The sequence below is a fragment of the Artemia franciscana genome, chromosome 9, assembly GCF_032884065.1.
Source record: "Artemia franciscana chromosome 9, ASM3288406v1, whole genome shotgun sequence".
Lineage (NCBI taxonomy): Eukaryota > Metazoa > Arthropoda > Branchiopoda > Anostraca > Artemiidae > Artemia > Artemia franciscana.
Window position 1 is genome coordinate 22,386,960 of NC_088871.1, and position 27,335 is coordinate 22,414,294.

The 27,335-nt window shown below is 33.6% G+C and overlaps 1 protein-coding gene across 6 annotated transcripts in view; it reads right to left on the bottom strand.

Moving 5' to 3' along the window:
• The window catches only part of LOC136031149 (hemicentin-1-like), a gene marked incomplete at its 5' end in the record, with an annotated part of 290,871 nt that overhangs the window by 245,936 nt on the left and 17,600 nt on the right, over nucleotides 1-27,335 (bottom strand). For all 6 annotated transcript variants that reach the window (XM_065710473.1, XM_065710471.1, XM_065710476.1 and 3 more), the window contains 2 exon segments: nucleotides 12,557-12,669; nucleotides 16,039-16,218. In XM_065710473.1, coding sequence (XP_065566545.1) covers nucleotides 12,557-12,669; nucleotides 16,039-16,218 — 293 coding nt within the window.

Here is a 27,335-nt window from a genome sequence, read left to right on the forward strand (position 1 = left end):
CATCATTGTCTGCTACGCCCCAACAAACTAAGCCTCAGATGAGAAGAAAGATTGTTTTTGCGCCCAGCTGTCTAGCATTATAGCAAAAGTGTTCCCTCATGATGTTTTAACCCTTCTTGGGGACTTCAACAGCAGTCTCAGAGATACAGATGGCTTTTGGAACAATGTTCACGGACCTGTAACATCCGACTGCTTGAACGACAATTGGCTAAGGCTCCTTCAGCTATGCAACATGCACGATCTCGTGATCATCGACACCTTTTTCAAAGGAAAGAAGTTCACAAATACACCTGGTATAGCAACGACGGACGAACAAGAAAGATGTTAGACTATATAATCGTGTCCTGACGCTGGCGTTCCCCTATAACTAATTGCCAAACTTACAGAAGTGCATAATTGAGAAACACCGACCACAGGCTTGTCGTCTCTAACCTTAGACCACGCCTGAAAGCCCAGAAAAGGGACCAATGTTCTCCCAAATTAGACCTGAACAATATCCCAAACTCCAACACGCCTCAGGTCTATGCTGTCTCCATCTCAAACCGTTTTGACTGTCTTGGTCAAATTCCAGAATCTTAAGAAGCATGGCAACTATTCAAGGACGGCGTATTGCTTTCGGCCAAAAGTACCATTGGTCATCTGAAGCCCAGAAAAAAGTCCTGGATATCGCAGGAAATTCTAGATATTATTGAACAGCGTCATAAAGCAAGCCTAGTGAAGGAGATACAGACGTCTAAACGGCATAAGAAATGAATTCTGTCACGGAGACAGTTCACCGAGAAAAAGGCCACTGATCTCGAAGAGGCCACCAGAAAGAGTGACACAAGTGCTCTATACAAACACCTTCGGGATCTTACAGATGGAAAGCCATCTTTCCTGGGCCCTATCATATCTAATGATTGAAATATTCTCACTAACGAGAGTGCTCAACTGTCCGCCTGGAAGAATCACTTCTCTTCACCTCTAACCCTGGAATATGTTAGCCAGCCCGACCCTGACCTTCTTCAAGTTGCATCCAACACCCTTGAGGCCCCGTGTGAAAGTTTGCACCACCCTTTCACCTCTACAGAAATCTTGAAATCTCTGATACGGATAAAACAACCGAGCCCCAAGAGTCTGTGGTATCCCTACAGAACTGCTGAAATATGGCGGGGCAGCGACCCTTCTCTGGCTCCAAGTACTGTTTTCCATAGTATTTTGTACAGAATGGATTCCAAAAGACTGGCAAACGGGCATCATTCTGCCTCTCTGGAAACGGAAAGGCAGTCGCAGAATCACAGACACGACAGGTACATTCTTAGTCATGGCGAATATTCAGGAGGATGTCCACATCCTTGCAAGAGACCGGTCCAAATGGAGGTACCATGTAGCATCACTCTCGACGACGGAAGCACTTACGCAGGAGCATTAAGTCAAGTAAGTCAAGATGTCTACGATTGAAAAGGATAAAGTTCAACTGGCTGCAAAGTCAATTTAGTCCCTTCTTTCGATATTATTTTGTAGTTGTTGTTTTTTCAACGCTGAGGAATAGCGTTTGGTCATGTGATAACTGATTGCGTTCTTGTTTGAACATACCGTTTTAAAAAGTTTGATAGGCTGACAACTTCATTATTTAACCAATAGTGAAGAAACAAGCACAAACGGGAATGTAAAACAATGAGATAGTTTCGTAATAATTAATAGAATGTCATCTATGATATTTTGATCCTGAAAAGGTAGGGATAGCTTTATAATACCAACTAGATTATATAAGATATTGTTCCGAGTTTTCATCCGTCACGATGTCTACGATTGAAAAGGATAAAGTTCAAGTGGCTGCAAAGTCAATTTAGTCCCTTCTTTCGATATTATTTTGTCGTTGTTTTTTTAACGCTGAGGAGTAGCCTTTGATCATGTGATTACTGACTGATAGTGAAAAAACAAAACCAAAGTGTTGCTCTCGCAAAGCCGGACAAAGGTTGGTGAAGCCGGACAAAGGTTGCCGCATCACTTCCTGTTGCCCAGGCAACGTAGTTCTAGATTTTTTTTTATCAAGAACGTCCGATCAAAACTATGGGAAAGCAATTTAGCCAAAAAAAATTAATATACAAATTTTGTTTTAATTATTCATATGCAGTGAGCCAAAATCTAAAAATGTATTAATTCAAGAACGTTCAGAACTTAAACGAAAAAACAAGTTTTATTAATATCAACTTTAGAGCTGCATTAAAGCTTAAAACGAACAGAAATTATTCCATATATGAAAGAGGTTTTCCCCTCCACAATGCCTCGCTCTTTGTGCTAAAGTTTTTTTTATTGTTTTGAAAAGTTGAGTTATGACAGATTCAAACTTTAGAGTAAAGAGCGGGGTGTTGAGGAGGGGACAACCCCTTTCATATACAAAATAATTTCTGTTCGTTTTAAGTTTTAATGTCGCTCCTTACTTGCAGTTAAAAAAGTTTTTTTTATTTAATGTAAATAAAAAGACGGCTTACTTTTAAAAATTTTCAAGATAGACACTAATCAACTTTGATCTTTAATTGTGCCAATTTTCTACTAATTAATATTGACCTTGTTTTGTTTTGAATTTATCTCGTCTGCTTATTTTTCTAGTGCATCTCCATTAGTACGATAACCAGCAAAGAAAAAATTACTGAAAGTGCTTTCTTTGTCAACACAATATTCGATAGTTTATAACTTAGGGATCTGAAAATCTGTTCCTAAGGGTTTAATACCAAGTTTGTTTGTTTTTTTACGGTTTTGCCCTTACTCAGTTTTTCTAATGTTTTTTCTAATGTTGTATATTCCAAAGGGAAAGTAATCAACTGGTGGAATTCAACGCTTTAGCCTAACATGTAGAGCAGAAACAACTTTCTGTCGTGATATATATATATCAATTTTCACAAGACTCATCGTTTGACAGTTGTCTAAAATTGCGCAACATCGTGAGGTTTGAGAAATGTTTGACCAGGCCATAATAAATGGTAAAACTCGTTTTTAACTAAGCAATCTGATGAGAAAACGTACCGGAAATACTGCTCAAAACATATTAAATATTTTTTGTGTTTAGCTTAGAATTGATTTAGTTGATAATTGCTTTCCAGGCTCCATTCAACATTCCGAATCCACTTTAGTTGGAATCAAATATCAGGCTTGAGGCTAAATATCACTGAACTAAACATTAGTTTTTTTTAAATTGCTCGTCTGAATTCAGTGCACATACCACCATATACGTACCAATGTGAGCATGCCCTTTTTATTGTCAAAACATAAGTAAATAAAATATGTCAAATTTAAATGACATGGCCTACTACAATTAAAAAAAAACTACAAATATTTTAGTGTATTTTTATTCCTCACCCAAAAATGCTTATCAATGATCAAAATAAAGACCGGATTGACAAACGAATCCCCAAAGCTCTTAAAGTAGAAAAAAACTTCAAAAAAATGAAGTTATTCTATTTTGACTAGCTTTGACGTCAAACTTTCTTTTGTCAAAGCCTAGATATATATTTCAGTGTCCGAAGGACCCTTAGAAATTAGAGTGTATTAGAGACTTAATGACGTCAAATAGTGTAAAGTTATTATTACCATCTGCTGGCAATAGAAGATTAAAAGCAATGAAGAAAAAGATTAATGAGATTCATTGCTCGGTCGGTTCAGGTGAAGAAACATGATCTAAGGAGCTGAAAAGTATAGATAACAGATGTGGATCTGTGTCGCCGATCCTGTCTCGTTTTAGCTTTTGTAATTAAAAAATACCACGGTTCTAAAACTGAGTTTCATAAACTTTTCACATATTGTTGCCTCCTTTTCTACCTCTAGCCCCTCTTCTAAGCCAACATAAATTTATCTTTCCTTACCTGTTCTGAAGATATCTTAAAGTTTGTGTTTTGTTCCAAAGAGCCTTATCTTAACTTTTTTGACTAGAAAATACATCGAAAACCGATTTTTGTACTAATTTCACCATATTTTGTTAGTTTTTTCTAAAAAACTGCTTATATGAGCAGCTGAACGAATTGAAACTTATTTTCATCTGTATTTCCGATGTTCTTTAAAATTGACGATTGTATCACCAGAAATTATATCTGAAGATCACCTCGCAATAAATGGAAAAGTCTGCTTTGTGGGCTTTTGAAATCAAGAGCATAGTCCAATAAAATTAGCGGTATTTGTTTTTCAACTAGGCTAGTCATTTTAAAATAAAATAATGTTTTGCTTTTTATATGCCTAATGCACATAAGATTTTTTAGTGGAACTTATGATATCAATAGGTATATCAAAACAATTGTCTATTATGCTGATTACAAACGTATAAGATTTATCAAGTTTAGTTTTCCCCATCAAAGGCTATGAGCCTGAGAAAATTTGCCTGATTTCAAAGAAAAGAGGGAGACACCCCGTAAAAGTAATCGAATCTTAATGAAAATATGACAAAAATATCACACCATTAGATTTAGCGTGTCAGAAAATCCTACTGAAGAGGTTTCAAGCTCCAATTTTCCAAAAAATAGAATTTTACTTTTTTTGCCAAAAAGAAAGATCCCGGATGCGCATTATATATATTTTTTAACAGGAGGATCGTAGCAAACCAGTAGTCCTAGAGCATCAGGAGAGGGTTCAATAAAACGGAAACTAAAAGCTCTAGTACCCTTTTCAAGCACCGAAAGAGATTGGAGGGTAGCTAGCCCCATCTCACGCCCTATTGTCTGCCAAAGTCGTTCAATCAAAAGTTTTGGACTCCGATATTGTTCAGCATAGTTGAAAGGTCCCATAACTGTACCTTTAGAGATTATATTACCTCTACAGGCAATGGGAAAATTTCATTAACTTGTAAAATTTACCCATTGTTTCCGTATAACATTTGTTATTGGGAAGTATGCATACATTTTTCTGGGAGGATGGGGGGGGATTTTCTGCTGGGAGATTTTCCGCGGGTAAAGTTTCACATGGGGAGAAAAGCCTCTGGGGGTGAACTTTTCATGGGTAATTTTACGCTGGGGTGTTTATCAGAGTTTCTATATGAAATTCTTTCTATTTATCTTGATTCCCTTTAGTCGACTCCATATTACACGTTGAGATGTTAATGTTATTTGTTGTAATGTTACCGGAGTAAATTTTCACCGAGATTGCATTGTATAGAAGATCTTTCCGTGGATGGGGACTAGATTTCTAGGCATTTTTTAAAAAACGATCAGTAGTTAAATAAAAATATCTACTGAAAGTAAGGAGTGACATTAAAACTTAAAACAAACACAAATTATTATGTATATGAGGAGAGTTGCCACCTCCTCAATACTTTGGTTCTTACAGTAAAGTTTAACTTTTCGCCCTTGGTCTAAATTAAATTTTCGTCCTTCGTTAAACCGTGAAAAGTTTAACGTTTCACGAGATCTTAAAGAGCGACTCGTGAAAAACAAGGGTCGGTTAACTATAACAACAAGAAGCTTTTTTGAAAGTACAAAAACTTTAGCGTGAAAAGTGAGGTATTGAGGAAGAGGCAATTCCCTCATATACGTAATAGGGTGACGGGGTCTTTTGGAAATGTACTGTAGCAAGGGAGTTACCCCTGTGTTTGGGTATTTTACTCGAGATCACTGTAATCATATTCTTCTTCGCAGCAATATATTATATTTAGAAGAAAACAACAAACAGCCAGGAATGATATTATCGTAAAAAATCGCAATACATTAAAAAGAAAAAGAATTTTACTAAGTAATTCAATAAGTGTACTAAAGAAAAGTGAGTACTTCCCACGATCGGGATGACAATTGGGACAACTGATTTTTAATGGGCTTGATTTAATTTTGATTTTTAGAATATAATTCAAGTTCCCGAATTCAAACTTTTATTGAATTTCTAGTTTTGACAAAAGATCATATCTTGATTTTAAGATCTTACTGATCTCTTTGGCTTTGATTTAGCACAGGACCCATTTCATGTTACTATAAGTATTAAATGTGAATAATCTTTTTCAAATTTTCATACCTATTTCAACCAAGCTACAACTGTGTTTTTCAAGCTTTTCAGCTTAGTGCGGGGCAGGGGTGATTCTTTCTTGTGCTTACTAGCTTGGACTTGCTTAAAGGCATGATCTCACTATTTGCCATCACAAGAAAAAAAAACTTGTTTTGTGTGGCAACATCAAATTTAAGAAGTTCACCTTTGGAATCAGATCATAGCAGACCCTTAGCAATTGTGACTATGGTTAGCAGACCTTTAGCGAATCTGATTTAAGGACAGAAAGCTCAAGAAAAGATAAACAAAAATATTCTTCAGATTATTTTGCCGGCAGGTTTGTAATAGTTAGGTTTAAAATCAAAGGTCCGCACAGGTTAAGCCCTTCGAAGTAGGGTGGAGAAAACCAGTTTAAACGTCTTTTTAGACACTTATTATTCAATTCAACGGGGAAGGGAGAATAAAACTAACCTTCTCCGTCTGCACAGTTTTGATCACGATAGCAATAAGCTGCACTGCTACAAGGCCAAAATAAAGCCATCTTGATACCCTACAATGACTATAAAACGTCATTATAGCCTACATGAACGAAACAGTTGAATATTTAGGATGAAAAATTGAATATTTTGGGATTTGATAGCAATCCACAATTGTCAGCAATCCTTCCCCTCATATTTATTTTCTTTCATTTTGCTTTCCCATTCTTTCGCTTTCTTTCCTTCCTACGGTTTCCTTTAATAGTCATTTTGAATTTTATGCTCTACATTAAAGATGTGCTTCCTTAGCCTTTAAATGGCCCAAAAGAGCTTTTTTCAGCATAATTCTTTCCATTTTCAGAAAAGAAATACCCAGATACAATTTCGTATACAACAGGAGCAAGACGCTGCGTCTGCTGGAACTGTGCAGTGGCTAGCACAAAATGTAACTTTGCGGGTGTAAAGACAAATTGAGTTGAAAAAAGTGGCACTCCAAAACGTAAGCCCATATGGAAAAGTGCGAGCAACTCCTCAGGAGAGGGTAAAGTCCCAAGACACAAACTTAACCCCCACCCTTAGTACAGCCTTAATGATGCATATTGATTTTTGAATTGTCACTGCAAATTAAACATCTAAGGGGCGGGGTCTAGGGACTAATTGGCCAATGCTGTAAAACATAGGTTATATGGGCTTTTTTGTGAATCCAAAAGACCTTCGAAAAATATACGTTGTGCATTTTTCTCCAATTATTCACAATAATGTTTTTCTCTTGCCGAGATTTAAGTAACGCAAATCTAAGTCAATTATAATCTTTCATGGAATATTTTCAGCCAATCAGAAAAACATATAATAAGTTAAAAATATCGGTAATAGTAAGATCATAATGGGATTAGGTCTTAAAGATATTGCACTGACGAACCGTAGAGAATTGTTGTAAATTTTGTACTTTTGTAAAAAAAAATTTGTCTCTGGATGATGCTTGTATTTGTCTCTGGACCTGGACGATGGGCTTGGTCGTGATTAATAATTACAAATACCGAAAAACATCCAACAGAAAAGAAAAGTCTATTTAATAAAAAAAAGTTCCTAATTATCAGTGGGCAAAAAAACTAAAAAAGGTCGGACGACCACATAATATCAATCAGGGTTCATCTGGGAAATGTCCCAGACAAATGTTGGCGCTGCAGAAAAATTTGGTGTTAACTTAGTTTCGACAAATTTTATCAAAACTAAGATAAACCTGCATAATTCAAGCAGAATCAATTTTATTAGCACATAAGTACCATTATAGTACTATTAAATAATAAAAAACAAGATTTTTAACTGAAAGTAAGGAGCAACATTAAAACTTAAAGCGAACAGAAATTACTTCATACATGATAGGGGCTGCTCCCTCCTCAACGCCCCGCTCTTTAAGCTAAAGTTTTACTCTTTCTCTCAACTCTACTTTTTAAAACAGTAAAAAATTCTAGCGTAAAGAGCGGGGCGTTGAGGAGGGAGCAGCCCCTTTCATGTACCAAGTAATTTCTGTTTGTTTTAGGTTTTAATGTCGCTCATTACTTTCAGTTAAAAAACTTTGTTTCTTTAATTTAATTTCTGAACGTTTTTGAATTAATGCATGTTTTGATTTTGGCTCTCCACAGATGAAAAATTAGAACAGAATTTTCATATTGTTTTTTTTTTTTTTTTTTTTTTGGCTAAATGGCCTTCTCATAGTTTTGATCGAATGATTTAGAGAAAAAAGGAGGAGGGGAGGAGGCCTAGTTGCCCTCCAAATTTTGATTACTTAAAAACAGAGGCGCCATTTGGACCAAATCTTGGGGTGGGCGTAAACTCCATCTTGCCCCCCCCCTGACTCACTTCGTGTCGCGTAATCATCTAGGAAATGGACATTTGACAGAACTCGAGAATTTTATTATGTATATTACCTACTTTCAAAGTTTACAATACTTAATAGCAAATAGCGTAATTACCCCAAGGGTCGTCAAGTAATTACGCTCTTTGGTTAATAGGCGTGCAGTAATTTCAAATCAATTGGACAGAATGGATTATGTTGGACATAATGAATTATTATGGCCGGTAAAGGGACCTTTGTGGTGGAGGCTTGGGCCCCCTGGAAAATCTGGGGTGGTCATTTGCCCACCCCTAACCCCCCCCCCCCCCCAAATGGCGCCTCTGCTTAAAAAGGCAAAAAAAATTTTAAATTTTTACGAACTTTTTTATTAGTAAAAGATATGCGGAACTTGCGAGTTAGCTTACGTATCAAACTTCTAAATTCATATGATTTAATACGTAACTGAGGGGGTTCACCCCCTCTTCATAACCTCGCTCTTTACGCTATGGCTTAAATTTTGTTAAAAGAATGACCCCTGAATCACAAAGCTCGTAGAGTAAATATTTGAAATTACTACAAATACTTTAGCGTAAAGAGCGAGGTATTAGGAGGAGATAAAACCCTCATATGCGTATTAATTTCTGTTTGTTTTGAGTTTTAATGCTGCTTTTTACTTTCAGTTGAAAAAACTTTTTCATATTTATTTTTCTTTTTTTTTTAAATAATGCTAGAAAATCCTGCGTTCCGTACATGGAAATGTTCTTCCCTTATGACAAATTCTTCCATGGAAAGTTCCCCGAACATATCCTTCTCTTTTCAACCCCTCCCTCCCAACCAAAAAATCCCTCTTAAAACTTCAGTACACTTCCCAATCACCCTTACTATATGTAAGCACTGGTCAAAGTTTGTAACTAGTAGCCCCTCCCACGGGGACTGGGGGGGGAGTTAGTCGTCACCACTGACATAGTTAAAAGGTTTTTCGACAATGTTGAATAAAATGGCTATCTCATAATTTTGATCTGGTGAACTTTGGGAAAATAATTAGCGTGGGAGGGGGTCGAGGTGCCCTCCAATTTATTCAGTCACTTAGAAATGGCACAAGAACTTTTCATTTCCGTTATAATAAGCCCTCTTGGAATATTCTAGGACCACTGGTTCGATACGATCACCCCCGGGGGAAAAGAAAAAACAAAACAGCAAATAAACACGCATCCGTGATCTGTCTTCTGGCAAAAAAACAAAATCCACATTTTTGTAGACAGGAGCTTGAAACTTGTGCAGTAGGGTTCTCTAATACGATGAATCTGAAGATGTGATTCTATGACTTTTGTTAAGATTCTATGACTTTAAGGGGGTGTTTTCCCCTATTTTTAAAATAAGACAAATTTTCTCAGACTCGTAACCTATATATTTGAAATCAGCAATAAAATGCGGATCTTTTAGTTAATTAAAGAGTTAAAAAGAGAAAAAAACAGTCAAACGAAACTTGAACAAATACAAGTCAGAAAAAAAAGGAAGGGGACAAAAAAAGCAAATAATACAGAAGAGAAGAATAAATAAATTATATCTACAAATTAAAAGGGACACTAAAAAAGTCCTTAACTCACAAAAAAAAGAGCGAAACATAAAGCACATGAAAAACACATAAGAATCAAAAGGGAAGCGAAACCAAAAACAAGGGGGGGGGGAGGGCAAGCAAATAAGTACAACGATCTGGGCAGCTCCTCGCCAAAAAAAGGAGAAACTAGTTAGATATCTTATTAAATTTTTCTGTGATGAAGGGGACAAAGGTTTTTTCATATCTGGAAGTAACGCAGAGAATGGGGGACAAAACTGGGATGGGCTCAGAAACAGCTCGAGGCTGTCGTAATCTGGATGGGGAGTGACATTAGGGGCAAATACTTGCCGTCTGAGGGTTCGTTATTGCATTTTTTGAAAAACAGAGGCACAACGACAACCTCATTCGCTCAAGGGTTTCCAAACTAGTTTTTTTTAAGGAGCAGAGAGTAAGGCACCTTGCCTTCTTTAAAAATTATTCACAAGGCTCTTTTTTGGATTGACTCAATTTTTTCTGATTCTTCACGAGAGATGCCAGGATGCCAAACTGGACAAGCTTATTCAAGATGTGGGCGGACAAAAGACGTGTACAACCTTAAGGAGTGAGAAGGGGGGACGCTATATTTATTTAGGAGCTTAAGGAGGGCGATAAACGCATTAGCCTTATGGATGATGTCGTTAACGTGGATATCCCACTTTAAATTTGAAGAAATTGTGACTCCAAGTAATTTAACCGAGGACACATAAATTTTAGGAGGGATAGGATTAAGAAAACAGGGTGAGGATTTGAGGAGACAAATCGGCATTATCATGGACTTAGAGGGGTTTACTGTCATTAAGTCCAAAGCCTCACTTCCAATTTCATAGAGGATACTCATAGGGTCGCTTATTAAATTTCTGAAGCAACTTTCAACAATCGTTAGGTCAACGACAAATTTCTAACGGTCAGGAACTTCCTTTGCGAGGCTGTTCATCATGACTGAAAAAAAGGAGGGGGCCTAGGAGAGTTCCTTGGGGTATGCCATTGTAGATAGAGAGAGGATTTTAGTAATGATTCGGGTATTTAACTACCTGTAATCTATTTTTTAAAAAGGAGGCAACCAATTTTACCAGTTAGGGATCAATATTGAACTCGCTTACTAGTTTTTCAATTAAAATGTTGTGGTTAACAAGGTCAAAGGCTTTCTGAAGGTCAATGGAAATTAAGTTTAGCCAGGAATTGGGCTTTCCGAGGATTTTCCCGATGTGGCCAATAAGAGAAACGAGGTAGTGGGAAGTGGAAGTTGATTTTAGGTTTCCAAATCGCTTCAAGTCAGTAAGAGGTAGAACTTTTTCCTGTAGCAAATCTGCATGGAATCCTTCATACAATTTTAAAAAAATAGGAGTAAGAGTAATAGGTCAGACGCCTTCAAAGCCAGGCTTTCCGTTTTTCTTTTTCAAGGGGGCAATGAAACCCTGTTTCCAAATTGTTGGAATTTGCCCAGACTTAGTAATTTGTTAAATAGGACAGACAAGGGCTTAGAAAGGAAGTCACCGAAGGCTCTAATAAGAGGAACCGGGATATCCAAAGGACAAACACTGGTCTTCATTAGTTTGTCAATTCTTCTTTCTATCACAGACGGGGTAATGGTCGGAAAAAGGGGGGATGGGGCTCCTGTTTTGAATGGGCAATGCTGGAAGGCTCTGGACAATGTAAGTGCGAAATTTATTTAGATTATTTGTGGTTAAATCAGGGGGATCTGGTAAGTTAAAATTAAGCTGGTCAAGACGCCTGCCGCATAGCTTTTTAACCTTGGAATGCCAGTTTTTTGACTTATTAGTGAACAATTCTTTGATCTTATTTTTTTTGGACAATCGTGCCAGTTTACAAATCTCTTTTAATTGATTTTTTTGGCACATTGGCTTTATCGAGTTATAAAAAGCCTCAATTTGATTCTAATTAGTGTTTTTATTCATCAAGGTTTTGAAAACTAGAAATGTCAGACCAATCTTCAGTACTCAGCCACATACCCAAAGAAAGAAGACCAATATTTTGAAGAGGGACGGAAGTGCTATAAGCTATTAAGAAATTATGCTTAAAATTTGAGGAGGTGGACAAAAGAATGGAAAGATGATAACTCTCGCCTAATGGGGGCAAAGTTGAGAGAGGGCTGTAAAAATTGTACATATTAGTTCAAATAACATCAAGAGAGGTATTTCCCCGAGTCGTCGGTGTTTTAAAAATTTGCTTTACTTTAAGTGAAGTGCAAAAAAAATCCATTTTAAGGTCGTTGGCATCGCCAACTAAAAAATGGCCAGCATTTGGGTACTTAGAAATAACAAAATCAGCACTTGCCTGCGATTGCTGGATAAAATTACGTTTTGACGTAATATATATATATATATATATATATATATATATATATATATATATATATATATATATATATATATATATATATATAATATATATATATATATATATATATATATATATATATATATATATATATATATATATATATATATATATATATATATATATATATATATATATATATATACATATATACATATATATATGTATATATATATATATATATATATATATATATATATATATATATATATATATATATATATATATATATATATATATATTCAGAAGTAGACAGTAGGGAGCAGGATATAAATGTCTCTCACGTAAAAATACTAAAATTTAGTATTTTACTGAACAACTTTCAGAAATTTACTAGAAAGAGATTGAACTTACTCCACATTTTTCCTCACTGTTTTTTTCCCATAAAATGCCAAATTGTGGGAAACCAGTTGCCGTGCACTCTAATGTCACTATTCCATCTTCTGTTACCGTAATCTTACCGCTCACTGGAAATTGAAATAAAATTTGACAACCACCTGCTTTATAACAATTCAATTCAATTTATTTATAACTTATCAAAACAAAAAGGAGCGCAAATCCCCTAAATGAAAGAGTATAACAGAAGGGGAAAAATGTGACAAGAAGAAAATTTGAGAACAAAAATCAGTAGTTTTCACAATCATAAGAACATAATCGAAAGATCCATAACGTAACACAATCAACATAGAAAAGACATAATATACAAATCATAAGAATCATAAATCTATAATTAGATCATTAAGTGGAAAATTAAGAGAATCATTAAGTATGATTAAGTCCACCGTTGGAATTACATGTCGATAGCCACAAACAGAATACAATTTACGCACGAACAAAAGGCTATAAATCAAAAGCTAGGTCATCAGCACTGTTCTGTTTATTTATGACCTCAAAGTAGGCCATAAAAACGATAAAATGTGTAAAGTATATATATATACATTTTATAGATACCTCAAAGTGTATGCTAAATAAAACTAAATCTAAATGTAATTATAGGTGTTTTTTCGGGTTTAAATCACAAGCAAAGTTGACATTTTGAAAAAATTAAAGCTTTTCTTGAAAATCGTCTTAAATTTTATCCCGTCAGCCGACCCATAGAAATTAAGTGAGCACACTGGTAGTCCACCCTGGAAAAATTGATTTAAGCCCCTTTTAACTGCCCCTCCTCATTAAAGGAAACCTAATGACCTTCGATAACCTTGTTATCTATCTCCTTTTTAATCCGATTACATAAAAAAACTAGTTTTTTTAACTGAAAGTAAAGAGCGACATTAAAACTTAAAACGAACAGAAATTATTCCGTATATGAAATGGGTTGTCCCCTCCGCAATTCTTCGCTCTTTACGCTAAAGCTTTTAATTGTTTTAAAAAGCAGAATTGTGGCAAAGAGTCAAATTTTAGCGTAAAGAGTGAAGGATTGCGAAGGGGACAACCCATTTCATATACGGAATAATTTCTGTTCGTTTTAAGTTTTAATGTCGCTCCTTACTTACAGTTAAAAAAACTAGTTTTTTTTTATGTAATTTCGGAACGTTTTTGAATTAATGCATGTTTGATTTTGGCTCTCCACACATAAATTATTAAAATGAAATTTATATATTAATTCCTTTTTTGACTAAATGTCTTTCTCTTAGTTTTGATCAGACGATTTTGAGAAATAAGGGGTGGGGAAGGAGGCCTAGTTGCCCTGCAATTTTTCGGTTGCATAAAAAAGCAATTATAAATTTTGATTTTTAATGAATGTTTTTATTAGTAAAAAATATACGTAACTTAAGAATTAACTTACGTAACCAACTCTTATATTCTTAAAATTTTATTATGCATATGAGGGGGTTTGTACCCTCGTTAATACCTCGCCCTTTACACTAAATCGTAAGTTTTGTCCCAATTCTTTAAGAATTACCACCGCAGAATAAATAGTTGAAATTACTAAAAATACTATAGCATAAAGAGCGAGGTATTTATCTCCTCCTAAATACCTCGCTCTTTATGCTAAAGTATTTTTAGAACTCCTCATATGCGTAATAATCTCTGTTCGTCTTAAGTTTCAATGCTACTCCTTACTTTCAATTGAAAAAACTTTTCCATGTTTATTTTTTCATTGTTTTTTTTATAGTAATTTTAGAAAATCCTGCGCCCTTTTCATTGAATTTCTGTTCCCCCATGACATATTTCTCCATAGAGAGATCCTCCCACATAGCTCCCTCCCCTCAACCCTACCCCCAAAGCCAAAACAATCCCCCCGAAAACGTCTGTACACTTCCCAATAACTATTATTATATGTAAAAACTGGTCGAAGTTTGTAACTTGCAGCCCCTCCCCCAGGGACTGTGGGGGAGTAAGTCATTCTCAAAGACATAGTTATTATGGTTTTTGACTATGCGAAACGAAATGGCCATCTCAAAATTTTGATCCGTTGACTTTGGAGAAAAAATGAGTGTGGGAGGGGTCTAGGTGCCCACCAATTTTTTTGGTCACTTAAAAAGGGCACTAGAACTTTTCATTTCCGTTAGAATGAGCCCTCTTACGACATTCTAGGATCACTTGGTCGATACGATGACCCCTGGGGAAAAAAACAAACAAACAAAAAAAAAACAAATAAACACTCACCCGTGATTTGTCTTCTGGCAAAAAATACCAAATTCTACATTTTTGTAGATAGGAGCTTGAAATTTTTGCAACAGGGTTTGTAACTTTTGATGACAAAGATTAAATGTGATGAAACTTATATATTTAAAATCAGCATAAAAATCCGATTCTTTTGATGTATAGCATAAAAATTCCGTTTTTTAGAGTTTCGTTTACTATTGAGCCGGGTCGCTCCTTACTACAGTTCGTTACGAACTGTACGAACTGTTTGATACCGAAAAGTTACTATCACAAGAAATCTGTTTTGAAATTGATTTAGCCTGAATTTCAACAATCGATCCAAGCGATTTCCTTCAGCGGATTATTATATATATATATATATATATATATATATATATATATATATATATATATATATATATATATATATATATATATATATATATATATATATATATATATATATATATATATATATATATATATATATATATATTAAATATAGATATATACATATAAATATATATATTTACATATATATATAAATATATATATATATATATATATATATATATATATATATATATATATATATATATATATATATATATATATATATATATATATATATATATATATATATTAAATATAGATATATATATATATAAATATATATATGTACATATATATAAATATATATATATATATAAATATATATATATATATATATATATATATATATATATATATATATATATATATATATATATATATATATATATATATATATATATATATATATATATATATTAACGCGCTAAGGTCGGCAGCTTGGGCTTTGGCCATCCGTCGGCTCTTCTGCTAGCTGAACATCACCTCATTGCCATTCCCCTCCCCTTGCATGGAGTTTGGGACTAAGCTGTTAATCGACTCAAATCTTCGGCACTTGCAAATATAGCCAGACTTCACTTTCTTTCACTCCTGCCTTGGCCAGCTTGGTCTTTAATCCACTATTACCATGGGGTAAGATTTTAAGTGATTTTTTTTAAGAATTATTATTCTCTACTTGGTTTTTCATGCTCACAACATTATTCTGCAAGAATTTCCTCTTCCAAGCTAAAATAGTTTGACTGCAAATTCACTGGAAGGCCTAAAGATGCTATGGTCATATCTTTTGCTAGTATGCAAATACCTCTCAGATCCTTAACATATAAATCAGAACATTGGGAAAACATGAGAATATTTACCAGAATATTGAAAAAGGCTATCAGCATCAGAAGGGTGTGCATTCGGAGCAGGCGAGGGCTTCGCTGAATTAACTGAGTTGTAGCTTGTTACAGATGTTGGCACCGAAGTACTTAGGGATGTGGTGGGAACTTCTGATGAGGTTGCAAAGGTTTTGAGCTTTTTAGCATTATACTTTGAAACTAAAAGAAAAAATATCCAAATGAAGTAAACAGCCTTGAATGGAGGAAAAACTGAACAGCCGACTGTTGTTTGTTAAGGTTACTAAATTTTTGAGACCATGTTGTTCACAAATAAGGAAATGACTAAAAGTAGGCTATGACACAAGATTAGCCTATTTCATGTACTGGTCAAGGTATCTAAGTATTTATTTGGAAACCCAGCTAAATTCTAATGCTGAAATCTTTTGTCCCCCACTGTTTAAAATGAAAAGCTTAAAATCATCTGTTATTTCATCTATTATTATTAAAATCATCTATTCCCCGTGAACTAAGCATACAACAAAAATATATAGAATAAGAATCTCTTGTATAGTACAGTCCTCGTCAAAATTCCTTTTAGGTATGTCACCTGATCATATTTAATTTGTTTAATGATAGTAACTTGCTGTTGTCACGCAATTTTATGTCAACCTCAATTATTTCCAGAGATTCCCCACTTGAGTAGTGGCCCTGAGGGAGAAAAATCTTAAAAAAAGAAATCTTGAAGAGAAAACCATAGAAGAGAAAACCATAAAACATGTGCTTAAATTGCATAAGTAAACATTTAACTATTTCTTAACATCCAAGTATACTCCCTTTTGTATTACGTAACAACCAGGTATTATTGATCAATAATCAATAATACCTGCTGGTTGCTAGGGACCCGTAGGAATTGGTTACTAGGATTTTGCATATGCAAACAATTAACTATTACGTAACAACCGCTTGTGACCAATAAATCAATAGCCAATAGTACTCGCTTCTTACCCTGAGGGAGCTGCCTTTAAACTTTTCGTGATTAACGGTGAAAAAGAAAAGAGTAGTGCCTGTGGGCCTCGTCAGACCGAATACCACCATACTACTTATGTTTATCTTTAGCTTTTTAAATCATAAAAAAATAATACTAATCACAAAGTAAAAAAAAGTATTATATTGAAAAAAAAATCACCAGTACAACAGCACAGACACAGAAGCAAATCCAAACCTTGAAAAAAAAAACAAAGACAGAAGGAGAAAGGAAGGCTGCTTTTCTACTTCAATAATTTAAATAGACCAGTACTTGAACGAGGCCATAACCTGACATATCCATCCAATTACATAGGTAAAACAGCATAGCCACACACAATCAACCGCAAAGAATAATCCATGGACAGGCAGTCGTTTCGTAAGCAAGTATTTGTCGTCATATACCGAATATTAAAACAAAATTAGAACAAATTATTCAAAGGTGACCACCCATCACAAGGGCCCAATATACACTTGCCTATTGGTTTTTTGCACTTTAAATTCTATGCCCAGGCAAGTGGCGTGCCTACCATAAATTCCTCATGGCATCCTTTTGTTAGGTATCACCTTCAAAATACATACCTATTGAAAAACCAATGTAAGACAACCAAATAGCCCCAGAACTAGCTTATCATACCTTATTTTTAGTCCCCATACATTTATGTTAATCTGAATGATCATACTTATGCACAATATATATTATTACTGAACAATTATACACTATATCAAATCGTCTCTATTGATACAAATGTAACCTAAATAAAATTCCTCGAAATTACTGCAAATTAAGACCTTTTGAAAATACAAAATATTCAAAATTCTTTGAAAATCCACTGTCAAAAATTAGGCCAAACTCAGTAACAAGGAAAATCCAAATCAAACAAAGATTTCGCTAAATATTTCAAGATAATTCTTTCGCTATTTATTTAAAAGTTCATTATAAGGAAAACAAAATTTTTTAATTTGCCAAGTTAATTTATTTGCAGAAAAACCTCTTAAAAGCAATTTTTGGCTACAAATCCATGCATATATAAGTAACTGTGAGTAAAATGCTGAGTATGTGATATTTGAGTGTATATTGCTTTCAGGGAACAGGAAATTAATCTCTTCAAAATGAAAATCATCCGTTTTATTATACATTTTTAAACCTAATTTATTATCACAGAAATATTAATATTCAAATCTAAGAAATTATCTTCTAGACCTTTGCCATGAATTGGTTCAAGAATCAGCTCTGATGGATAAATATTTTTAGAAATATTAATAAATTCCTTACAGTTCAAAACCAAAATATCATCTAAATATCTTTCATTATTTGACAAAATATGTTTTAAATGATTCGGATTATTCTTATCCATCATATATTTATATTCAAGTTGACTTAAAAATAAGTCATCTATACATTGGCTGGTATTCTACCATCCCCCCATGTAAATTCCTAAAAGTTGCTTATATATATTACCAGTAAATCTTATATAAGTATTATATAAAACAAATTCTAATAAAGTCAAAAATCATATCTTAGCTGTTACATCTCAAACTAACTGTGGTGTTAAAGCAGTTTATCCATCTAGTATTTTATTATAAGCATCTATTTTTAAGAAACTCTTACTAGATAAGAGGAAAGATTTTTTAATAGCCGTTTTAAAATTTTATAATACTACATTAAGTGATAAATTAGTATATATTGTCGTAAAATCGAAAGACTCAATTCTTTCAGCTGAAACCATTGGTAAAGAGTCTATCACCTGCCGTTAATTATTAACACTCCTGTATGGATTGAAATTCGAAATATTTTTTTTAATACCAGAACAATAGGTTTTAGGTTTATTTATAATTTCCTTTAAAATTAAGGAGACGTCAGTAGCAGCAACGCGGGTTAGATATCTAGCTGTTCCAGTAATTACCCGTTCTTTAGGGATATTCTTATCAATTTTACAGCCCAACATTGGAAAGGGAACTTTTTATCATTAACATTAATTATAACATTAAATTTTTTCAAAAGCATTTCTTCAGATTTGTCAATAAGATTTTCATCATCTAAATTTACCTTTTCATAAACATTGGTTGTACATAACTTCCTTGTTAAGACATCACAATGCAGCTTCTGACGAATTATAGCAAAATTGTTATTAGCTTTATCCACCGGTAGAATTACAAATTCATTGTGTAGATCAGCAATTGCTTGTTTTATCTTACTATTACAAAATCATTATTTAGTATAACTTTTTTTTCAATTAGTACATATTTCATTTCGTATTCTACTAATAATTAGATTCTTCCAACTTTGAAAATTCTTTTTATTTTTAAGTAAAATTTTAAGTTAAGCTTTTTAAGTTACATATATTTCATTTCGCATTCTACTAATAATTAAATTCTTCCAACTTTGAAACCTCTCTTCATTTATACTCTTTCTTACACCACTTGTCAATAGATAAATCAAAATCATTTTCTAAGCTACCAAGAATACTTGATGGTTTCAAACGATGGGAAAGACGGAAATTAGTCCCTTTATTCATTATATTCTAAAGATCTTCTTGTTTTATTATTGATAAATCCCCTTTTATAGCATGTCGTTAAGTAAGATTTGCAAGTGGACCTAGTTGCTTACAATTGCAAACAGGTTTCCAATTTATATCACCGTCCAATCTTTTAAGTGTTAAATTATATATAAAAATCCTTTGCCCTATGGTTTTTGAAAATTTATAAGTTAAAACTGGATTATTATTATAATTCAAAATACTAGGAAGGGCCTGTTTCACCTCCCGCTGATTTCAAAATTTCTGGTAAATTAATATCTTCCATCTGCTTACAAGTAAAATTAATAGGTAAAAATAATCTGTTTTCCTTGTTATGGCAATCTATTATAAGACATATTTTGTTTTGAAATAATTTTCATTTTAGTTAGAATGCAAATTGTAGGGCATATTACTTTAAATTTATATTACAAAAGCTGTCACTATTACGAAACAATTAAAAACAAACGACTATAATATTATTATAGACATTTCTATTAGAAATGGTTTAGCTGTTTGGTAGAAAACTATGATCTTGAAACTTAACATGGTACTTTTAGTTCCTCAATCTTTATTAGTAACCACCAGATATTAAAAAACAATAATATAAAATACAATAATGGTAGCCGTTACTTTTGACGGGAGACTTCAGTAGCTTAAAAAAAATATTGTCAAAGGAATCCATTAAAGTAATCCGTGGTTAACTTTTTAGGGTGAAGAAAGCGAACCAATTCCTTTATACTTGGCCTGCGTCGCTTAGTACACATTTCCTAGTGGAAAGTCACACGCATTCAATTTTGTAGTCGCTAATCAATAGTATTAAAATTTTAGCCGATGGATTAAAACTTTTTATAATAAATAAATAAATGGCAAGCCAAAACTCGGATAAAATTCTTATGTTTCTAAGTAAGATGAAAATGTTGTTTTCAGTTTTAGCTTTTGATGTACAAAACCTGTTCATGATAAATAGCAAAAATTAAAATCAATAAATAAAAAGAAATCTGTCATTACTAGTCTTGTCAAGGAAACAATATGAGTCAAATGAGCAAACAATATTTTTTGCTTTTCTCAAAAAGAAAAAAAACTGGAAGTGTGTTTTTGTGTCAACAAGTGTCAAAATGGTCGTTTCCATTGCGTTATTCCCTTTTGTTTTCTTTTTCTAATAAGCAGCAGCTCAATTTCCTTTAGTTTATTTTAAATCTTTTTGAAATAGGCCACTTTTCAACAATTAAATTTAAGACTGAAATTTACTGTTGTTATGGGGGGGGATGAAGTTAAGCGGAGTTTATTCAAAGGGGGATTGTTGGGGGCTTATCATTACGAGGTAACTGGGACTTTCCGTGGTAGCTTATGATCATTTTGAGATATGGGATATTCAAATCTAAACATGGGATCTAAGTAGCTAATAAAATAAGAAGGCTCTGTAAGTGACCCCTATGATCTTGGAGACAGAATCATCTCAATGATGTCCATGTCTCCTGAGTTGTATAGATTCCCTAGGGAGTGTTCCAATAGACGAGAGGAATGGTACCTGATACCTTGGTTCACAGACAAAAGACGATTATTTGACAATAAATTTTATTTTCGTACTCACATACAACTTCAATAATCGCTAGCTGAGTGGCATTCATCGACGCCAGAACTGAACTGATTCATTCCCTGGCTTCCAGGGCTACATTTATATTCAAAATAAATCCGAATTTCTAAATTGAGAACTGGGTAGATTGACCTCAAAAAATGTCGCAATACAACTGTTTTTTTCATAACCCAACATTTGGTCCAGCCTCCTCTCAAAAAAGCTATTTTTATAACGAGGATTTTCACCTCTGGTTCGTTGACCAAGCCAGCAGTAAAATTTTGGATTTTAATTGGGTTATTCAAAAGTTACATTTTTTTAATCTAATTCGATAATTTAAAAAGTATTATTTTTTACTTTCTGTAAAACTTCTGCCAAAAAGCACGAATCCTATGGAATGATGAATTTTAACTTTAAAACCTTTAGACCTTTAAAAGATTCTTATTTTGAAACTTTCTAAAGGGAACGAATGAGGGATTTGGTTCTGAGTTTTGTAGGGGGGGGGGGCTGCTGGTGCGTATGTTACACTGTATCCTTAGAGAAAAGACATTTTCATTGCCCCACACTTCAGCAAGGTGCCAAAAAATGCCTTGCGTTAACTAACAGTGGCTGTTTGTTACAAAAGCCAGTGAAAGACTTTGTTAAGTAGAAATTTAAACATCCATTTAAGTAAAATTTCAACCCATTTCTACCTAATATTCCAAAGCCAATATAATTTCATGCAAAATCTTTAATTTTTAGTATTATTTGAAATTTAAATACAAGGATAAAAATTTTTCAAAATAGTTCCGTCCTTTATATACCAGATTATTTAGCTATGAAATTAACACTTTTTTTTCGTTCACGTTTTCAATGATTTTTTCAAACCGATATCTAAACTGAATCCTTTCCTGAGGTCACCTTACCTATCTTTAAGACACAGTTTTATCTTTTACTACCATTTTAGATTAAAAGGCAATGAAATATTTATACTGACATATTCTTAATTTGTTTGTTCATAAGACTGCATGCCTGTGTTAGCCAAATACCTATGCTACCAGAAACACAAACCAACAGGTTTTCGATTAATGGGTTAAGTGGTATAACTCTCTAATATCAAACAGTTCGTGGTACCGAACTGTAAGCAAGGAGCGACGGAGCCCAAGAGTAAGCAAATCCTCTTTAGAACAATAAATATATGCAATGGATATGACTTTTGATGTTGGGATAAAATATTTTGTTTTATCCATCATAAAGTTAGAACCCTGTGAAATTTTTGCTCAATTTAAAAAGAAAGAGAAAAAAACACCCACAAAAAATTAAATGATCATAATGAAAATCACACCATTAGATTCAATACATAAAGAAACTCTACTGAAGAGGTTTTACGCTCCTATATGCAAAATATGGGACCTTAAACTCTTAAACTTAGTTTCATTATTATATTTCTATAAGAAAGATTCTATTTTATTACCATTGCCACCTCAAACATGTAAGCACTTTTATTAGAGTGTATTTCCAATTGTAGTATTTAAATGGGTCACGCAAAATCTATCTGTCATTTTAAGATAACCTCCTGGTCCTGGCATAAGAAAGAGAGTCATAAATAAACAGCTAACAAAAAAGTTATAAAGCAAAAAATTAAAAAGGAAGGAAAGGTAAAACAGAAAAATTCAGTTTTTATCTGCGTGTAGACGAAGACTATTGTTTTCCAAGACCATAGTTTCTACCGTGCCTTTGAGGGCCCGCGATATAAAAGGCGTGTTTTAAAATAATTAGGTAATTTATGGTGCCACTGAACAATAGCCCGAAAGGTTTAATATTTACTATATCCTTATATTTTACAGACCCCTTCAATTTTCTGAATTCTCTGTTTTATGGAATTGAGAGCCTTTGATTGCAATAATTCCAATTATTTATCAAACAGTTCGTGGTAACGAGATGTAGTAAGGAGCGACACGGCTCAATAGTAACCAAAACTCTAAAAAATGAAATTTTGTATCAATAGCTACATCAAAAGAATCACATTTTAATGCTGATTTTAAATATACAAGTTTCATCTAGTTTAGTCTTACCCATCAAAAGTTACGAGCCTGAGAAAATTTGCATTATTTTAGAAAATAGGGAGAAACACCCCCTAAAAGTCATAGAATCTTAACAAAAATCACACCATCAGATTCAGTGTATCAAAGAACCCTACTGTAGAAGTTTCAAGCTCCTATCTACAAAATGTAGAATTTTATATTTTTTCCAGAAGGCAGATCACGGATCCGTGTTTATTTGTTAGTTTGTTTCTTTGTTTTGTTCGTTTTTTCCCCAGGGATGATCATATCGACCCAGTTGTCCTAGAATGTTGCGAGAGGGCTTATTCTCACAGAAATAAAAAGTTCTAGTGCCCTTTTTGAGTGACCAAAAAAATTAGAGGACACCTAGGCCCCCTCCCACGCTGATTATTTTCCCGAAGTGAACGGATAAAAATTTTGAGATACCCATTTTATTGAGCGTAGTCGAAAAACCTAATAACTATGTCTTTGGGGAAGACTTACTCCCCCAAAGTCCCCGTGGGAGGGGTTACAAGTTCAAAACTTTGACCAGTGCTTACATATAGTAATGGCTATTGGGAAGTGTACAGGCGTTTTCAGGAGGATTTTTTTGTTGGGTGCAGGGGTTGACAAGAGGGGGATATGCTGGGGGAACTTTCCATCGAGGAATTTGTCATGGGGGAAGAAAATTTCCATGAAGGGAGCGCAGGATTTACTAGCTTTACTTAAAAAAAAACAATGGAAAAGTAAATAGGAAAAAGGTTTTTTTTCAGCTGGAAGTAAGCAGCAGCATTAAAAATTAAAACGAACATAAATTATTACCCATATGAGGGGCTCACCTCCTCCTAATACCTCGCTCTTTACGCTAAATATTTTTAGTAATTTCAACTATTTATTCTGCAGCTTTTGTGATTCAGGGGTCATTCTTAATGAATTGGGACAAAATTTAAGCTTTAGTGTAAAGAGCGAGGTACTGGCGAGGGGGTGAACCCCCTCATATATGTAATAAAAACATGAGAATACAAAAGTTCTTTACGTAAGCTAATTTATAAGTTAAGCATATATTTTACTTATAAGAAGATTCGTAAAAAATCAAAAGTTCTAGTTGCCTTTTTAATTAACCGAAAATCGGAGAGCAACTAGGCATCCTCCCCCGCTCTTTTTTTTCTTAAAATCATTCGATCCAAATTATGAGAAAGCCATTTAGCAAAATAAATAAATAAACAAATTTCATTTTAATTATTCCTCTGCGGAGAGCCAAAATCAAAACATGCATTGATTCAAAAACGTTCAGAAATTAAATTAAAAAAAACAAGTTTTTTAAATGAAAGTAAGGAGCGACATTGAAACTTAAAACGAACAGAAATTACTCCGTATATGAAAGAGACTTTTCCTTCTCAACGCCCCGCTCTTTACGCTAAAGTTTTTTACTGTTTTAAAATGTAGATTTAAGAGAAAGAGTCAAACTTTAGCGCAAAGAGCGGGGCGTTGAAAAGGAAAAGCCTCTTTCATATACGGAGTAATTTCTGCTCGTTTTAAGTTTTAATGTCGCTCCGTACTTTCATTTTAAAAAAAACTTGTTTTTTTATTTAATTCCTTAAACAAAATGGTTTAAATGGACATTGTTTTCTATTTTGTATTTATTTGGATTTAAGATTTTAATATTTAATTTGTCTTTAATTTTTATAGACCCCTTCAATTTTCTGGATTCTCTGTTTTATGGAATTGAGAGCCTTCTATTGCAACATTTCTAATTATTTATTCCTTATACAAAACGGTTTAAATGGAAGTTGTTTTGTATTTTCTATTTATTGTACATTTAAGATTTTAATATTTACTTTGTCTTTATATCTTGTAGACCCCTTCAATCTTCTGAATTCTCTGTTTTATGGAATTGAGAGCCTTCCATTGCAACAATTCCTATTATTTATTCCTTAAACAAAATGGTTTAAATGGAAGTTGTTTTATATTTTTTATTTATTGTATATTTAAGATTTTAATATTTACTTTGTCTTAATATCTTATAGACCCCTTCAATTTTCTGAATTCTCTGTTTTATGGAATTGAGAGCCTTCGATTACTACATTTCCAATTATTTATTCCTTAAAAAAACGGTTTAAATGGAAGTTGGTTTTTATTTTGTATTTATTGTATATTTAAGATTTTAATATTTACTTTGTCTTTATATCTTATAGACCCCTTCAATCTTCTGAATTCTCTGTTTTATGGAATTGGGAGCCTTCGATTGCAACAATTTCAATTATTTATTCGTTAAACAAAACGGCTTAAATGGACATTGTTTTGTATTTTGTATTTATTGTATATTTAAGATTTTAATATTTACTTTGTCTTTATGTTTTATAGACCCCTTCAATTTTCTGAAATCTCTGTTCTATGGAATTGAGAACTTTCGATTGCAACACTTCCAATTATTTATTCCTTAAACAAAACGGCTTATATGGATGTTGTTTGCTATTTTTTATTTATTGCATATTTAAGATTTTAATATTTACTTTGTCTTTATATTTTATAGACCCTTCAATTTTCTTAATTCTCTGTTATATTGAATTGAGACCCTTCGATTGCAGCAATTCCAATTATTTATTCCTTAAGCAAAACGGCTTAAATGGACATTGTGTTCTATTTTGTATATTTGCTGCTTTTATATATGGGTAGGGATTGTTTCCAATATAACCTCTGTTTTTAAAATTAATGAGTCCATAAAGACTCATTAATATTGTCCGTTTTTAGGCATGTTTGGGCCATATATGCCGGATGCAGCGGCAAGCCGAGCATATTTAAAGTCTTCTGCAAACTCTCTGCTGCAAACACAAGATAATCACTTTTGATGGGATTTTAAAGCCATTTGGAGGGCAAAAACAAAGAGAATGAGAGCAATGTTAAACTTAGTAAGGCCGCTGAATAACGACCCTATTTTGGATACAACTGGTTTTCTTAGTGTTTTCTTTTTTTGCAGAAATTTAAATACAGGGAACTACTAGATGGAACATTTTCCCAAATTTGTTTGAGGACATCTATCCCTAGAGTAAAATGTTGAACAAACACTGATAAGCAAATAAACATGGATAGTCGTTTGAAATAAAATAAAAACATTTTTTTAGCATTCTTTGAAAAATCTGTTGACATTAGGTCCTAGCAGGGACTGCAGCTTAAATACACTGGAAGCACAGCTTGAGAGCTCTTTCGAGTTACTGCTTATTCCACGTAACGTAACGGGTAACTTATTTCTTTGGCAGGGTAGCATGAAATAGAGACAAATTACTAAATAAAAATTAAGGGACAAAAGAGAAAGTGCAACTGAATATCTTTTAACTAGGGATAGATTTTTCTGAGACAGAAAAAGCAAGAGCTGAGAGCTCATATGGCAGTTTTGACGAGGTTGGAAGACCCAACAGCTCATATAGCATGAACTCTTGCAAAATTCTAAGAATCAATAGATTGCCTTAAAAGGAAAATCAGAGGCTTAATGTCGGTCCGGATTTAAAATAAGAGCTCTGAGTCATCAGGTCCTTCTAAATATCAAAATTCATTAAGATTTGATCACTCACTCGTAAGTTAAAAATACGAAATTTTGTCTAAGCCCCTCAGATGGTCAAACCGGCGAAAAAGACTTTATCAAGTCAATTTGTACAGCTCCCTGACATGCCTACCAATTTTCATCGTCCTAGCACTTCCAGAAGCACCAAGCTTTCCAAAGCACTGAACCCCACCCCTGAACTCCTCCAAAGAGAGTGGATCCATTCCGGCTATGTCAATCACGTATCAAGGACATTTGCAAGCGTTTTCCAAAATTTCAGGTTTTCCCCTCCAACTCTTACCAATGTCAACAGATCAGGTCGGGATTTGAAATGAGAACTCTGAGACATGAGTTCCTTCTAAATATAAAATTCCATTAAGATTTGGTCACCCGTTCTTAAGTTAAAAATACCTCAATTTTTCTAATTTTTCCACATTAACAACCCCCAGCTCACCCAAAGACAACGGATCCGTTCCAATTATGCAATTTAGTATCTAAGACTTGTATTTATTCTTCCCATCAAGTTTCATCCCGGTCTCTCCACTCTAAGCGTTTTCCAAGATTTCTGGTTAGGTTAACCTGATCGGATATCAAACAACAATCTGTAGGGAAAATGTGGCTCGCTACCACTAGAGCTACAATTAACGAAAAGTTACCATGGT